Here is a 17,760-nt window from a genome sequence, read left to right as displayed (position 1 = left end):
TTCGAATAATTGCAAATAGCAGGCCTGCTGCACTGACATCCAACCTCTGTCAATAAACATCAAATATTATTCTCCCCAACAGTTTTGCTGCCAAATACATTCTTCATTCCTTTAATCCCAAAAGCTGAAACTCAGCCCAGTTAAAAAGTCAGTGGAGAGAGAGAGAGAATGAGAGAGAGAGAGAGAGAGAGGAATCAAAGGACATTAATCTAGCTTCATAGTGCTGCAATTGAGACAGTGTGGTGTGTGTGTGTGTATGTGTGTGAAAGACGGAGACACTGCAAGATAGAAAGCAAGGCAGAGACAGTGTTGATGTAGATGTAGTCATTTTCCACCGTGTACCCCCCCCTCTCTCTCTATGTCACTGTCTATAATGCACTCTGACAACACACAAATCACTGGAGTGGTTTCCCAGCAACAGGGGAGGAGGTGCTGGTGGTAGTGGTGATGGGGTTGCTTTGGGGGGGTGTATCCTCACGGAGCCAAAAACGTCTTCCAAGAGAGGAAATTGATTCAGTGGAAATCTTAAAAAAAAAAAAAAAAAAAAAAAAAAAAAACAGACCAAGTCAATAATCACCACCAGAGCAATGAAAAAAGGGAAAAGAAAAGGAGAGGTGGAGCATTGATTATCCTTGTCTTCTGCTGCCCAGTAAACAGAGGCAGTGAAATGAGGAGTTGGGCAATAGCCAGAGAAACAGCACGACAGGCTGATGAAACACAGCGGTGCTTACTCGCTGTGCCGAGAAATCAAAGTGTCCCCTCATCCCTTTTTGCTCTTCCTCCCCTCAGCGGGAACCATGTTTTCTTCTCCTCCCAACCACTCCCTCTGTCTGCCATTCACTTCTCTCTGCCGCCTCCGTGTGGCCACGCAACATTATGGCAGCCCCTTTCTTTTCTTTCAAATCTGCAGCCTGGAACATAAATATAATGCAAAACGCATAGAATAGGCCTATAGCTGGATGCTTATTATCAACTGGTTGTGATTAGCTCGCAGGTGTAAGGGGAATATCACCGAATTCAAAATGAAAATACAGTCTAAGCAGAATACAAATGTAACATTGTTATGCAGGTACGCCTTTCAAAAAAAAAAAAAAAAAAAAAAAAAATCACTGTAATAGTGCTACAATGTTCCTATGAGGTCTTGTTGATTGTCTTAAGCTTTACTGACCTGCTGCGGGACATTTTGCTGTGTTATTTGTTGGCTGTAGCGGGCCTATGTATTTTTCTAAAATGTGTATAGGGGTTGCTACAGTTTGGTTTGACTACATGCCAGCCACTTCCTCAGGCAGCCAAAACACAAGAGCTTAAGACTCTGTAATGTCGTCAAGCCACACATTCTGGACCAGCTCCAATGAAACAGAACAGGATATAAATAAAAAGCCTAACTGTAGACTTAAGGGGGAAATAGGGTGTTGTGCAATTTGTCTCAGGACTCTGCGGGCCAACGTGGGATTTCTACTCACATCTCAGTGAATGAATACAAATTTTATATATATCTGTATCTATATTTATCTCTATATATATCTATCTATATACACACACACACACTCATATACATACATACACACACACACACACACACATACAGATAGATATTTTTATGTATACACATATATGTATATATAAAAGTAGGCATATCATTCAAATTTAACTACACCTTTGGGCTCGTCTTACATTGAGTGTTATCCTCGGAATGGGTTAATTTGCTCACACAGTTTCAGTTTCCTACTGTAGCTGAAGCTTTCAGACGTCACATGTAGAGATTTCCGGGGCAAAATGTCAGCTAACGGTGAAGTTGAAGTGTCAGGACAGGAAAACCACTCAGGCCACCTTCAGCTAGGCTCCAGTGAGCTCAGGATATTCATGCCCGCTCAGTTGGCTAAGTCATTATCGGGTTAGGGTTAGGGTTACATTTGCCCAAAATACAAAATATAGTTTTAAAAATCGCCAAATGCTGAGCAGAAACCGAAGGAAGCCAGTTTTTTCCGGCTCATGACGTCTTGTCCAGCTCTCACCGCTGAACAACAAAAAGCAGAAACTGCTGCAGGTCAAATGTATGAGAGACACGGGCCTATGCTAAACACGGCGCATTCACCTCAGTAAAAAGAAAAAAAAAATCCCAGTAACAGCAATATAAAGTTATGTAGGGTTGGGCTGCAGGGTTTTCCCTGGCCTGACATTACCTGTCCGTCGTGCGCCCTCTGCTGGGGGCGCGGCTGGGAGAGCCAGGAGAGCTGATCCTTTGCGCATGCGCCCTGAGCTCTGCTCGTTAAAGCCTGAATTAGTCCCACCTGGGAGATGATGGAAATCTGGAAATCTGTCCCTTTAAAACTGTCCGTTTATCGTAGCTTTCTATCTATCTATCTATCTATCTATCTATCTATCTATCTATCTATCTATCTATCTATCTATCATTATTTAAAAATTACATAAAATAGCAGGCAAGCACTGGACTGCTTCAGCTAGTCCACAGCCTACTCTTTCTGACTAATTAAGCTTTTTTTTAATCTCTCAAGCTGAACCTGATTGTGAAGCTGAACAAATTATAGCATGTTACTGCACAGAGGGACCTTGGAAATAATGCAAACATGCCATTAAAAAAAAAAATCACAGATTTATTAATAAGTTGAAGACCCATGAGAGGCATACAAATGGAAATAATTTAGGCAAATAATATAAAAGATGCTCTGGAGAAACAGAACTGAAACCTCATGTCTTCTCAGTTTCTTTCAAACCACACTGCACAGAAAGACACAGGTACATATGTAACAAGAGCTGTCTAATGTTTTTTTCCATGACAGTAAAGTCGTGGGTGGTGAATGTTTATGCCTGGCGTGGCTACGTATGAAGAAGAAGAACAGGGTAGATGAGATAAGGAGGAGGAAAGGAGGAACTGTTTGTATAGATGTGGGAGGAGGGAGGAGCTGATTGTAAAAACCTCGGTCAATCCACAATCACCTGTTAACGGACAATGACACCTGAATCTGAGGTAACCAACAGTAACCTACCTATAACCTACAACTTCATTCCAAAATGCCATGCATCTATTTTAGGAAAGAAACTCTCCCTTAAGAAGTACATTCTTTAGGCTGTAAATAAGGAGAACATGTGTCACATTTTTCAAATGGTGGATATCTCATCCCGCCATTTTGCACATGGCACAATTGTGTCCCACCATTTAATCCTAATGTCTTGACAAAATACTGTCTCAAATGCATTCTGTCTCAATCAGACCATCAAGTATTCACCCCTTGTGAAAGAGACACAGGCTTGTTATGTGAGAACCCCTCCTAGTTGGAGCATGTTCATTATTGAACTACAACATATTGTGGAGACAAAGTCCATACGAGTCACAATACACAGCATTAAGTGATAGGTTTTCATCATAAGTGCCTTGAAATCAAAACCCCTGTAATGCCTCACATAGAGAGGCAAACATAATGTAGATAAAATTTCTGAATCAGACATGTTATGGCACAATAAAAGCATCATACCACTAATTCCTTCATTTTTCAGTTACTTAAACAGTACGTATCATAGACACATACTCAAGTTTAGAAAAAAGTGCTTTGTAATGCTTATGTATTCTAATCTCATCTATTCATATTCAACAAATCCTAAAATGCTCTTTGTGAAATAATTTATATTCTGTGAGTCTATCATCTGTGGTTTCTCATATTTCTTATTCTATAGTATTCTATCCTCCTTTTCACCAAAGGTCAGGCTCCACCCAGACGATCTTCTTCTGCTCCTCCCAGATAATTGTGTGGAGGCTGTTGACGAGGGCGTTGCTGTCGCACCAGGAGTCTGAGGCCACACTGCGATACAGACATGGCAGCTTGTCCAGTAAGGGCTCCTCGCTCTGGGAACACGCCAGCAGCTGCTCCTCAGACTGACCGTGGCGGTGCAGCTTTGACCTGCAGGTGTTGCAAGAATGAGCGGAACAAAGCAGAATCCAAATTAAGCGCACGTTTAAGATGGAAACTGTCCTTGACCTCGTCTTGGGATACAAGGCAAACAGCAGTTCACGTGTTACACACATGAAAACATAATGCATGTATTCCTGGAAGACAGAGGGAACGCAGGAAGAGTGAGAAGTAAATTACAAAGCTATAGCACAAAATGGCCTTGAAATGCACTGATCATCACAGATTGATGTTATATAACCATGCAAGGGTGTCCAAGGAAGGAATTTTTCCACAAAGCATGTATTAATAGATCATTTAAAGGTGTGAGCAGGGGAAAAAAAAGAGGCTGAGAGAAAACAAAGAGATCATGACAGTTTTATACATGATTCATAATGCTTAAATGTTTGGCATGCTGTCTATTGTATGTCTTGCATTCTTCATTTGTACTGTGAGGCTGACTTTGTAAATGTATGTCAGTATGTATTCACATTTTAAGTGGTAAGATGTCAACTTAAAGGGATGAGAAACACTAAAACATTTTTTTTTTTTTTTTCCAGATGTTAACATGCAATGCACTCTCCACCCAGTGTGTTGCATTTTTCAGATCAGTGAGATTGGCATGGAGGAACTGAAACCGGGCATTTCATCACACTTTATCTGAAGTTGTCAACAGTTTCTGCACCAGTGAAACCAGCACAACGAGGTCAGCGATTTCACAAAGCAAGAACTGCTGTCCTTATACTGTGAGTTTACCTGAGTTTACGGGCGCTCCGTGCAGACTGGGCGATGAAGATGATGATGGGGAAGATCTCAGCCCTGTGCAGCCGACGCACGCAGTCCAGCCCCAAAGGAAGCACACAGTGAATCCCCTAAATGATGAAGGAAATTTAATTCTTTAATAAGTAAGATACCAAATGTGTCCTGCTGAATTCCAGGGAATTTTTCCAAAAATGATGAATAAGACATTTTCTCTATTTGATGTAATGCTGCAGCTATAAAGCAGTGGCACCTTTCGGTTTAAAATATGTCACTCAATATAAGCGTGATGTAGCTTCAATGAAGCACTGCAACCAGCAGATACAGAATATGTATGTGCCACTGTTGTACAATATGGAAAAAAATACTTGAGGGAAAAGTTAAAGAAAAATCAGAAATTATGGTTTTAGGAGTAAAGGAGCATGATCTGTAAAAATAACATACATTGCGCATTGCCAGTCATTTTTTTTAAAACTAGGTTGTTTAGTGTTGAGTACTGTCATATCTGTAACCATAGTTCACTGAGCCATGTCCTCCTCAGCTTTCCAGTGACAAATTGACAACGTTGCAACCTTGCAACATCACTGGTGTGTCAGCACCATGTTCTTACCTTCTGCATAACTTTCTCTACGCTCTGCAGAGTGTAACAGCGGTTTCCTCCCTGCTCACACTCCTCCAGGACCTCAGACCTCTGCAGCCGGGCTGCATGCTCACTGGGGCTCAGTTCCTCTGCAGGAAGGGTGTGGGTCGAAGTAGAGAGAGAGAGAGGAAGGGGAGAAAGAACATCACGATCACGAGTTCATCACATTCATCATCATCCCTATCTTCTGAGCCAGCAGCATTCTGTGCTACCATGAAGACACTGTATCTTTATCTTCAATACACTCTAGTTGTAGTTTTATCTTCAGTATGCTGTGTTGTATTACCTTAAATATGCTTTGATTTTTTTCTTTATACCCTGTTCTTTTTTCTTCTCCATAACCTATTATTTTGCTGCCGCCGCACCCCAGTTTCGCCCCCGAGATCACTGAAATTTTCATTTTATCTCATCATTTCATCTTTGCAGAATCCAACCACATCAATCCACCCTCTCTGCTTTTTGTTCTTCATTATTATGCATTCACAAAGTTTAGGTCTTCTTGGCTCACAGTAAAAATATCTAGCGATGTATGAGTTTGATGGATGTGGATTTGGGGGGGTAGGCAGTGTTCACCTGAAATGGTTATGAGGAACAAACGCATGGCTCATACAGGTGTCATTTCAGATGAGAACAATCAAGTATTTTCAGATCTCATTACCAGGTTGACAGAGCTGGAAGCCCTGCCACGCTGCCAGCTTCTTGTCCAGGATGCGTCCCAGAACGGTTGGCAGCAGCAGGATGGGCCTACAAATGGGTGGGTAGTGGGGGGTGACCAGGGTGTAGGGCATGAGGGTAACACAGCTCCTGGGTGCAGATGTATCAACTGGAGGGGACAAAAATATACACTGTAAGTGTAGTTGCAGCATTACTGTGTGTTGTGCCTGTGTGCTTTATTTTTTTCTTTTTCTCCTGATCCCCTCTCAATAAAGCAGGAATAAAAAATACTAAAGTCCTTCAGTGGTTTATTCATAAAAGCACTTTAGATTAAGTGCCAGCATAGAAAAAAAGCAAATATAAGAGATCTCTAAAGTAAAGTAGGAATGTACTTGTGGGTTCTTGTACCTGGTTCTGTGCTCTTGGCCTCTCTGTCCTCCACGCTGACCCACAGCGGGTTCCTGCCCTGCCGGCCGGTGCTAACAATTCTCACTGCCTTCTGCTTCTCCTTGGCCACCACACGCTCCACCTGGAGGGGGGAGATGAATATAAGAATCATGTAAGAATAAGTTTCGGAATCTCTGCAGCACAATTTTGGATGACTTGACATGGATTAATGATGTGATTGTTTTTACTTTTCGGCAGGTTTTGGTTTGGAAGCTCATGTCTTCAATCGCTCTGATCAGCAGACGCTGTGCCCTGCAACATCAGAAATAAGGATCAAATTATATTTCAGACGTGACATGGAAGCATCATATTGCTGAAGGAGGTCAGTGTTAAAGAGGAGGAACACAGGCTGTTGCACGTCACACTTTGTCGCACCAAGTCAGTTCAGCTGAATTCAGTTTTAATTCACTACATTTGAAAATGGAATGAATAGAAGAGCAGTCCCAGTCATGTCAGTTTTTCCCATTTATTTTATTTGTATACTGAATATTTTAAAACTGAGTCATTTTATTTGAGCATTGTAGGGGCTACAGTAAACTTATGAGAAAGAAAAAACAAAATAGACAGCATTTTGCCTCTTGTGTATGATGACTCAGTCTTCCTTCCTCTGTTTACAAAAACCCTGGGGAATCTATGGGAACGGTTTAATGCGGTGTGTATTGCTAATAAAGATTATTATGGCACACCCACATGTCCAGGTTCCTCATCAGTACATCAGTCGCAGATTCCATCTATGTAAAATAGCTGTCTGACCTGTAGTAGTTGGGCACTGTGCCACTCTGGAGGTCCAGTTGCTGACTGGTGTGGACGTGGCTGGCGCACCAAGAGCCCTCAGTGCCAGCAGGCCATGTGTTGGTCACATGCAGGATGTCGTTGCAGGACACTGCCAGGGCTCCCCCGGGGCCACCAGGGAGCGACATGTTGACACGCACATAGAAAGAGTCTCCAGATGACAACTCACTGCTCTGCAGCTGCTGCAGGAGGCTCTCATAGGCTGAGGACAGAGAACAGAGGTACAGGACCCCTTGTTAGCAAAATGACCATAAACAGGGGCAGAGGGGCTGTTTAGTTGTGTTAGTCTAGTCAGAGTGGTCGCGAGAGGATCATACAGACACACTGCAGCCTGTAGTGTTCCTATGATTTTCCTTTAATGTTTCTATGGTCATTCTGTAGCGTCTGCGCTGCTGAAAATACACCCCAGACTAACCCTAAACTCACCATGTTGTATTGTAACTGTCTGGTCAAATAGTTAAAATAACCAAATACTCTGACCCTGTTTTATATTATCAGTGTGGGTTCAATTAATTCCAGGAGTTATTTTGTGAGTGTTTATCTTTAATTAAATTAAATTAATTAATTAATTAAATTACTACAAATGTTATTTTTGTTATTTTTGACAGAACTGTGACTGTGCACTGTGAACTCATTTGCAAGCGCTTCATAATTGGTTCGGATTTGATACAACACATTACATGCAGTGCAGCTTTTCCTCTCTAATAGAACCTGCCTTAGTGCATGGTAGGAAATTAGGTGTTGCGTCACACACCAAATACAGGTTTGTAACTGGTTAAAAGAGGCCTCATACCTTCAGGAACAGGCTCGTCAACGTTATTTCCTGTCCTGATTTAACACTGTGCAACGTGAGAGGCAAATCAGTGGATGGATATCTCCACAACCTCAAAAGGACCAGACTTACCTCCATAACATCATGGCCTCATTTCAGCGAAGTGCACACCTCTCAAGCAATTTGTGATTTGTTGCAACATATAGTGCAGTGATGCCTTTGGACTTTCTCCTTGCATGGGTGTGTACATGTGAGATAACATTTTTTTTCCCCAAAGATACTAAATATACCCTGCTGAACTTCATGGACGTCTATAACATGATGCACAAAACATGTAGATGTTCTCTATTTGATGTAATGCGGCAGACATAAAACAATGGTGTTTTGGGTTTTCAATATTTCACTCAAAAGATGTGTGAAGTAGCTTCAGTGAGGTTTCACTGAACCATCAATCTATAGAATATGTATCTTCGTCATACAACAGGGAAAAAGCTTTTTCTAACTTTGAAGCTACTTAATGGGAAATTTAAGGGAAAATTGGAGTTTGTGGGGTTAAGCATGGAGAGATGTTGACCAGCCAGATGTAGGCCTATCATCTTACTCATGAGAATGCAAAAATGTTTTGTAATGAGATGTACAACTTTGGTTAGGAGGATGGAGGAGTTTGTGATTGTGAGCATAGAAATAATTCATAAGGAGATGAATATCTTTGTAAAAAAAAGATGTGGAATGCTTTACTGTGGGACGTACCATCTTGTCTGGGTCGCAGGGAGAGGTGGCAGAAGCCGCTGACCTGGTTGAGAGCCCACAGAGCCTCCTCTAACGTGGAGTCTGCCAGCACCATCCTCAGAGCCTGGTGGTTGTGCTCGTACTTCACCTGCACGAGCAGCAGGACAGTGAGAAACACTCCCAGCACCCGACACACGTGCAGCTCTCTGAACAACCGCTCTCACCTCCACTATCTGTGCCCCCGGGCTTATGCCAACAGAGTGGGCAGCCGTCCCCTCTGTCACCTGGTGCACGAACACACCCGTCCTGTTGCCCCCGACCACTGTCAGCTGGCTGAGCAGCGCCTCCCCCTGGAAGGAGATGGTGACGACGCGGCCGGTGATGCGGATGGCCTTGGGGCGAGAGCGCATCAGGAAGGGAGGGGCCGATGTTCTCGACAGACTGAGGACAGAGGAATGACACATGAATGTTTCATCAATCATTTTAACTATTGTGAGGATGACAGTTTCCTGTAATGACACACAAAAATGTTCCTCCACACTGAGCACAGATAAAGGCCATTGAAATCTGCGGTCTGAATTCTCGTATCACACCATATCATAAAATATAATATAATATATATATATATATATATATTTTTTTTTAATCTAAATTGAGTTCTTATATTTAAGGAGAGATAGATTGCTGGTACATGGATTGAGGGTCGGTATGTTAGTCAAACACATTTAGAGGGACCAAACCAGTGATTTTGAATGTTTGGCGAATTTTCTATAATATAATCACATTTTACATTTTTTCAGTAAACCATTTTGCAAATCATTAGGGCTGCTAATCAAAATCTCTTGATTTTTAAACATGAATTTTGAGTTAAAAACCTTATAGTCCCCTGCTTTTGGAGCTAACAAAGTCATCTCCATTCATAAACCACAGACATGATAATAGCAAACGTTTCCCCAGGGGCTATTTTCCAGTGGAGAGACTGTTTCACTCTATACAAATGTCAAGTCATCAAAACTCAATCGTGCTGCTGCTTTTGGGGAAACTAATGAGGACGACTTTATTACAGTGATGGAATACTGGTGTGAAGAACGTTTGAAGTCTCTGAAAGTTCATTTTCATATCATAGTGGAATGGATGAAAGCCAATGGCTGGATAAAAGAGAGGAAAAGTATATCTATATTTTACTCTTAACATGTAGAGTCACTGGTTTGGTGCTTTAAGAACTGATATCTGTCCTACATTTAATACACTTATTATCAAAGGCATAATGTTATAAAATGATTTCCATGTGCAATAATCTGATAACTAAATTGAAGTGCCTCACCAATCAGAGCTTTTGCCACAGGAAGAAGCTTGCCTGGGTGACTGCTTGACTTTCCCCTCTGCAAAACAAAAGAGAGATTGTCTGTTGATTTGGCACCAAGCAGCTCCCCCTACCTCCCAAAAAACGTCCCAGAGTTAATGTGTCACTTCACATTCCAGGCAAACATCCAAAATTATGCAGTGACTAATGCAGAGCCTGGAAGCCAAATGCACGACTTTGTGTTTTGTTTAGGAAGCGCTTTTTAATATGGGTTTTCCCTCTCACACTCACACACCCAAACACATACCGTATAGGCTATACACACACATCTTTCAACATCTTTCAAAGAACACTCATAAGCCTGTGATGTATGTATGCATGTATGGATATATACCACAGGGGAGGAACACAAAGTCGTCCAGCGTGGAGTCAGTTTCACCCATGTCCACGCTGAAACCAAGACAGAAAAAAGAGAGAACACTTTTATAAACACTTCTCGCTATCTCAATCAGATTTCTGTCTCTTCCTGTCTCCACGCACTTGCTAGTGTCTTGAGGGAAGTGCTCTAATGCAGATGTTACTGTGATAACTAAGTCTGTGGCTGTTGTGCGGCACGCTGCGACTCAGAAACTGGTTTAGCGGGTGGCTGCATGATGACAAAGCAGTATTTTTTTGTCCAGACTGTAAACATGAAACTACAACAGAGCAACAGCAGCCGCCTCGGGAGAAGAGCCTAGAATTAGCTCCAAATAAAATGTGAAGCCGTGCAAAGACTCGTGAAATCTGTTCATTTACTCTAACGGCGTGCTGCTCACTGCGGGTCGTCCAGATCATTGAAACAAAACCATATGTGATTAACAGTCTCGAGGTGTTCTATTAAACTGTGTTTAATTACATTTTGTTGTGCTCGCTTGTGTCTTGCTCGGTATAATTTGATCCCAGTTAATCCCAGTAATTACCCCTGTAAATGATAGTCTATGTGAGGCCCCGTGGGAGATGAATGTCATCATGTCACAACAACAAAGACTGAGGTCAGTCAGACCTTGAGATAAAGCTTCTCCTGGCAAATTGTCCATGCGACCTTGCTGGTTGGATACCAGCTTAAAGTATGAAGCCTGGCACATGAAAAACAAGTTCAACATGGTAAAAAAAAAACGAAAAAAAAAACATGTATCATATTTCATATGCCAGGCTTTCGAGTTTTTTTTCTTCCATTTACAGCTCTCACAATGGGACATTTTTAATTGTTGTTCAACAGCAGTTTAAGCATTTCATTTGTCATTCTCTTCCACAGTATGAAGTTTCTTCAGTAAATTGCCAGAAAATAGTGAAATTAATACATACCGGTACATCTGTTGTATATATTGGTATTTCTTTTACCATTTTCTCTTGACATTTCTAAGATGGCAACATCTTTTTTTCTATTATTGAGACGATAAGGAGGCATCCATGTCATGATTGAGCAAAAATTCATGTTTATTTTTCACAACCATTACAACCACCCACCGCTAAATCTTGGCATTTTGTGCATCCTGAAATCATTTTAAATTCTTGCCATGAAAATGCTCACCGAATTTTACTTAAGCGACACCAAATGCAGCCTCCCTGTTTATTATGGCAACAACACACACCTCTGGGGCAACACAGGATGATGATGCTGAGCTCAGCCGAGAGCTGTGCATCAGCAGGTGGACACAGAGGCAGGAAGCTCTGGTTACTTGTGATATTAAATATTTAATTTTAATTTAATACGTTCATTTGACCACCCAATGAATTTTCTCTGAAATACATGGGATCAAGGAAGTGGCATATTTTTGCCTCTAAAGCCTGGCATTTCAAATTGGATGCACATTATTTCAGTGGCATTGCAGTTTGGCTAAAACATAAACAGTTTGAAACAACAATGAGCGAGCCATGTGGCACAACCGCTTGCTGGAAGCTCAATGCGCATCTACACCCAGCAAGCGGCCATCTTTACTGCCCAGTAAACACGTGTTGAGTTCTTGTGATGGTGATAACAGATCTAACAAAATGTTTACAACAGGGATTCAGGCCATCGCAGTTTAACAGAGTGAAATGTGACCCTTGAAATGTGCATATATTATGTCATTTTATGGTGATGAAATGGTGCCAGCACTTCAATCGGTACAAATACTGCACTTTCATTTGCACGCACACAGGCACACACACACTCGCACGTGCACACATACACACACACCTGCTGTCTGCATAGAGCGCCTCCTCCCGCCTGCGGAGAGACTCTGGACAAGGCGGCTCTGCAACTCGTGATCGTATACTGCTTGGTACAGCATCTTCACACTAGACACACACACACACATGAAAACACAAAATTATAAAATTAAGATGTCATTTTGTATTTTTTCACTTTCATTTTCATTTATTTTTTTCATGCACACACACACAGATGCACACACCTCTGAATTACAGGAACTTAGAGATGCAGGATTGATTGCCTGCATGCGGCGCAGTCTGGGTCGAGGTGGGGTGCTGCATTCTTCACTGCTGGAGCCCTGGCTCTCCCAGCTTAGCTGCTTATCACATGTGCATACACACACACACACACACACACACACACATGCATACATGCAGACAGAGAGAGCAGGGCATGAACCTCATTAGTTGCCTGCCACATGTGTGCTGTGTGTGGAGACAGGTGTAGGTAGGTGTGTGTGTGTGCTCACCTCAGACGTGTCTATGCGCTCTCGGTGACCTCCTCTGGTTCGCAGGGTGAAGACCTTCTCCTGCAGCTCCACAAGCTGGCACCTCAGGATGTCCTTCTCAGCCAAGCTCCGAGCTATCTGGGCCTGGGCTTCGTCCCTGGAGAGGTACGCCTGCAGGCACAGTTTCACACCTTCACTTAACGTCCAGTGGACTGTCTACACACGTGTGTGGGGTTTTTCAGACACTCCTCGTCTCACATTCGCACCGCCACACACACTCATCCCGGCTCATACCTCCCATGAAAACAAAGACAGCTGAGTGCATGTGATAACTGTGGCTCAGACAGCTGGGTGTGTTGGCTGCACTGCTAACAAACCACCTGAAACCTGAAACAGCCCAGAGCTAGATGAGCCTCCGTCCAGGATTGATTGAACAAAGATGAACCGGAGCCAGTTGCTGATGCTGGTGGTGCCCCAACACCGGGGTACATGACATTTTAATGCTGTGTGTCTGTCTGCCTCTCTGTGTGCAGACACACACCAGGACACCAATAATGTTACATACAGCATATTGTCAGAAAGTTGCTGGGGGATGGTTGGAGTGTTTCCCAGTCCAGTCACCACATTACGGCTATAATCAACAAAGCAAGCGTCAGCGGGATGTCAACCTGTCCTTCTCTTCACATGCTCTCCAACATATGGAAACATGCGCTATTGATCAGCCTGTTAAAATGGTAATCCTTGAGATTCTTGTTTTTCTTGATTTTGGGTGTCACCAGGCGCTGGCCCAACATGCTGTGATAATAAAGTCACTATGTTGCTCTGTTTATCTGTTTATACATATTCCAAATATAGCTTAAAGATAACACATCACTTCCCGCACTGCAGATGATTTTTCCTTAGAAAGAGGAAACCCCCAGCCCCCCTCTCCTCCTCCCCCATGAGCTTGTACCCGTTGATTCACTTGTATGCTGTCATTCAACAATATTGCATTACAGAGACATTCATTTATGTAAAATATTCCAAATTATTACTTTAAGTGCACTCTTAAGTAAGACAGAACAGTATCTCCAGTAGGAATGAGTTTAGCCAACCCTGTCTCACAGCAGATTATGCAGTAGTCACAAAATTTAATCTACAGATTGATGTCCAAGGACACGAATTGTCCATTTTTTTCATGCACATTGTGTCCAGGACCATGAATTTGCCTGTTCATGCGCCACAATTTTTCCTTTAATGGAAGTGGCTAAATTCTTGTAGCTTTAGTCAATATCACAGCTTGGTTAAGGTTAGCGAAAGGAAATGGTTAAGGTTGAGAAAATGTCATGGTTAAAGTTACAAAATGTTAACCCTATATGATGTAATGGGAATCGAACAATGAGCACGAGACTTGAAGTCCAAAAATCGCATTGACTGACATCCACCACCCCACATTACCTCAGGTATGTGGTACAGGCACCAAGCATGTCCCAGTTGAAACACATTACTTTCAACGCTGTGCTGATTGTCACAAAACAAAACAAAAACTGACAATTCACACCCATGTACATGAATCTATTGATTTCATATTAATTTAATTGATTTTCATATTAATTTACATTAATTTCATTACTGTATCGCAAACTGCCATGACACTGGTTTGGTTTAGCAGATGTGTTCAACTTCATCAAGTGACATAAATAACAATAAGTGCACAATATGACAAAGACAAGCAAGTCAGTAAAAATTTAGACAGCTGGCTGACACCCGTCACTCTCAACAATGCAGCACTTTGTAATCCAGTGATGGCTGACTGACATTCAGACAGGTAGGAGAGACATGAAGCAACGGAAAATTAATTCAAAGCAAGCTGAGAAAACACAGTGACAAAAAAAAAAATGCTGCAAAATCTGAATTACTGTTCACTTGAAACATGACGCATCAGAGGTGTAATTGTTCTCAGCCGCTTACCTGGTCTCTCTCTGCCTGCAGATCTCTCATCTGGCTCTGGATCACGGTGCTCTTCTGCTGGTACATGTCACAGTCCAGAGTCAGCTTCTCCACCTGCAGACTTAGACACTCCTTCTGATCCAGCAGCTGAAAGTAAATACAAATATCAACCTGACAAGGCTGCAGAAATTTCATGAATGTCTTATCAATGCACAGGATCTGACAAACGATGTTTACGGGAAGAAGAGGGGGGGGGGGGAGTAATGTTGAGTGGGCACTTCCTGTGACTGATGTGATGCTAAATTAGACACATGACAAGACATTATCGGTGTTGACTGGGGAAACCCACGCACCTCTTCTTTCTCCCTGAGCAGCCGTTCATTCTCCTCTCTGTAACGCCTGAGCTGCTCCCCGAGCTCCCTCTGGCCCTCCTTCGCCTCCATCAGGTCCTGGACCAGGATGTCCTCATTGGCCTGACAATGCGAGGGCAGACATAGTAGATGTTTTCAGGAAACTAAGAAAAACACAATAGTAATCTTACGCCACTGCGTTCTCGGCTCACCGGTTTGAACTTTTCGGCCTGCAGCAGTTGGCAGCGCAGACTTCTGACTTCCTCTCGGAGCTGCTGTGTTTCGGCTGGAGAGGCGCACCTGAGCGAACGTCGCTTCTGGAAGTCAGTCTCAGTTTGGGCCTTCCGCAGCTCTGTCTGTAGCTGGTACACCTGCTCAGAAAAGTAAAATCACTCTGTTTTCACCGTGGAAAAACACGGCATCAGTTTGTACTCAATTAATCTCAAATTTGGAATTCTGACCTGCAGGTTGAGGTCACGGCAGCGGATGTTCACCGCTGATTTCTCCTCGATGGCTGCCGTGTAACGCACAAAAAAGTCGCACTTTTCGTCTTTCAGCTTGTTGACTTCTCGATGCGCAGCAGCCAGGTGTCTTCTCATGCGCTCGCAGTCTGTCTGGAGACATCTGGACTTCTCCTCCTGCTCCATGACCTGGCTGATCTCCGACTCCAGAGTGACGCAGCGTAACTTGAATCTCTGGGCCTCTTGTCGGGCCTCGTGGAGCTCCTTCTGCATCCCTGTCACTGCTCTGACCAGATACTCTGTCAGCTCGGAGTACTTTATCAGGCCTGACAGGAGAGCATTTCAAAGCAGACATGAGTTAAACAAAGCGGATCACAAGTTTTCCCGTAAAATTGAGGAAGACCTAATAAAGCCACAGACCGCTGAATCTGGAGGGCTCGGCGCTCGGCTTGCGTCCTGTGACCTGGGTGTACAGGTTGGGGTAGTGGATCATCAGGCTCTCCAGAAGGGCCACAGCACCGTTTCTCCCCTGGGTCCTCAGCAGGTCCAGCATGTGGCCTGGGAAGGGCAGAGGATTAGGACTGAACACCCAAACACCTTTGAATCAAAGCCTCTAAAGCCAGGAATTTCTAAGCCAAGCCAAACAGTATAAACATATGTTTGTCAGATTTCATTTACAAAAGCCATGCAACAACAGTTTCCTTCAGAGAGAAAAAACTGATAATGAGCAGGACATTCTCACCAGCCAGTGTAAACAAGGCTGAGGCTGTTTACCACCTGAGCAGATTCATCATTTCAAACAGAATTTGGACTTTTCCATGCCAATATGTGCACGTTTCAGACAAGTTTCAAGAGCTTTCTTAAAGGACCAACATCACAAAAGCAATAAATCAAAGCAAGACACTCACTGGTTCTCATGGAGCGGTTGGCGAGGCTGGGGCATGTGAGGATCTCATCCTCATCCACCTCGCTGAGCACCCTGGCCTGCCTCAGGTAGGGGATCAACATGCACGGCTGGACCCCCAGACAGATCCGGTGCCGGTTATCATTGATCAGTTCCCACAGCTCTTCCTCATCCATTTCCTTCACATCTCGACCCTCAGGAACACACTCTCCTGCCATGATGAGTGTGCGTGTGTGTGTGTGTGTGTGGGAGACAGCAATGGTTTCCTCTTGCTGAGACAGCTGGCAGAGCTAAAGCGTGTCAAGGAAACATGCAAACACACACTTGGTTGCACCCGCGATCACAGTGTCATTTCTGAAAGAGGAACAGCAGACTGACTGGAAGAGTCAGAAATGCTCCAACCTTATAAAAGGGCCAGGTTTTTCCACGCCCTGTGGGTGTCAAAGCATGTGTTTGTACCTAGGGGGAGGAAACCTGAAAGACAAGACCTTTGCAGTGCAGGGCAGAGGACTAAAACAATATGAGGGGACAAACAAACACTGCTGCAAAAAGGACAGAGGCACACACCCACCCTCTCTTTTTCTCTCCCACACACACAAAATCACACATCCGGTACGCATACAGATGCCACACAAAATAAAACCACACAAGTCTGTTCCATTCACACTCTTGGTGGCTTTGTTACGTATATTTGCTTTCAAGCACTCATTCAATATGTGCTTGAGGCACAAGCCTCTGACTCGCTCCTGCAATTACTTATGAATGAGGCCATATTCTACTGTTTGCTGAATGGAGTTAAACCACAGCCAAGGCACAAAGGCTCTCTCAACCCAGAAACATTAGATGACATGCAAGCTCACCTTAATAATTCCTAATCACAGACAAGCAAACAGAAAGAGCCGACCACTGACAGGAGCAAACACTGAGCGCTTAAGTTCAAAGTCCTTTAAAGGAGGAAATAAAGTGTGAGGCATAGTTGACCAAGGTTGTCAGCGGAAGGTCAAAGGGTTTTACTCATACTGTCACCCTTATTATATAGAGGCTATTGTTTACTGCACCATAAATGGTTTAGAGATGCAATAAAGGCCATATGATACAAAAGACAAACTAGCAAGATGTATGAATATGGCCATTGGGGTTTTCCATGGATTCAAGGTGGCTCAAGACCACATTTTTCAGCATATTATTTAAGGCTGACAGTGACAGGCCTTCCACATGTAAGCAACAAATCTAAGTGTAAAAGTGTAAAACACAGCAAAATATAAAACACAGCAACAGACACAAAGCTATTTTGAGTGTTCCGATGAATAGGGGTGGGTGAAAGATTAAAAGGAAACTGCGCTGCTCATCTGAGTTACCATAGTGAAAGACTTGACCCAAATAATGATTCACACATGATGTCATCTTCCTCAATAGTTGACTAAAAAGCACTCA

General features: G+C 43.1%; 2 protein-coding genes across 10 annotated transcripts in view; both read right to left on the bottom strand.

Annotated features, from left to right (window-relative positions):
- LOC115364623 (E3 SUMO-protein ligase CBX4) overlaps positions 1 to 2,270 on the bottom strand; it is a 72,200-nt gene extending 69,930 nt beyond the window's left edge. For 2 of the 9 annotated variants that reach the window (XM_030059134.1, XM_030059128.1), the window contains exon 1: positions 2,184 to 2,270. The gene's annotated coding sequence lies outside the window, so the exon portion shown is untranslated. Of the gene's footprint in view, positions 1 to 731; positions 912 to 1,674; positions 2,138 to 2,183 lie in introns of those variants that run through there. The other 7 variants (XM_030059184.1, XM_030059200.1, XM_030059158.1 and 4 more) reach the window with 6 other exon arrangements.
- Positions 2,271 to 3,522: 1,252 nt separating this feature from the next.
- On the bottom strand, positions 3,523 to 16,686 carry card14 (caspase recruitment domain family, member 14). Its single transcript, XM_030053992.1, has 20 exons — positions 16,331 to 16,686; positions 15,843 to 15,980; positions 15,423 to 15,748; positions 15,174 to 15,332; positions 14,965 to 15,084; positions 14,633 to 14,758; positions 12,704 to 12,853; positions 12,437 to 12,550; positions 12,220 to 12,320; positions 10,396 to 10,451; positions 10,023 to 10,080; positions 8,923 to 9,139; positions 8,720 to 8,846; positions 7,159 to 7,399; positions 6,594 to 6,657; positions 6,367 to 6,487; positions 5,963 to 6,127; positions 5,275 to 5,393; positions 4,662 to 4,777; positions 3,523 to 3,917 (listed from the first exon to the last, which is right to left on the bottom strand). Exons 1-20 carry the CDS (start codon positions 16,542 to 16,544, stop codon positions 3,710 to 3,712), a joined length of 2,940 nt encoding a protein of 979 aa, XP_029909852.1. The 5' UTR covers positions 16,545 to 16,686; the 3' UTR covers positions 3,523 to 3,709.
- Between the last annotated feature and the right edge of the window lie 1,074 nt (positions 16,687 to 17,760).

This window comes from Myripristis murdjan, chromosome 1, assembly GCF_902150065.1.
Source record: "Myripristis murdjan chromosome 1, fMyrMur1.1, whole genome shotgun sequence".
Classification (NCBI taxonomy): domain Eukaryota; kingdom Metazoa; phylum Chordata; class Actinopteri; order Holocentriformes; family Holocentridae; genus Myripristis; species Myripristis murdjan.
This window is presented reverse-complemented; position numbering and strand designations above follow the sequence as displayed.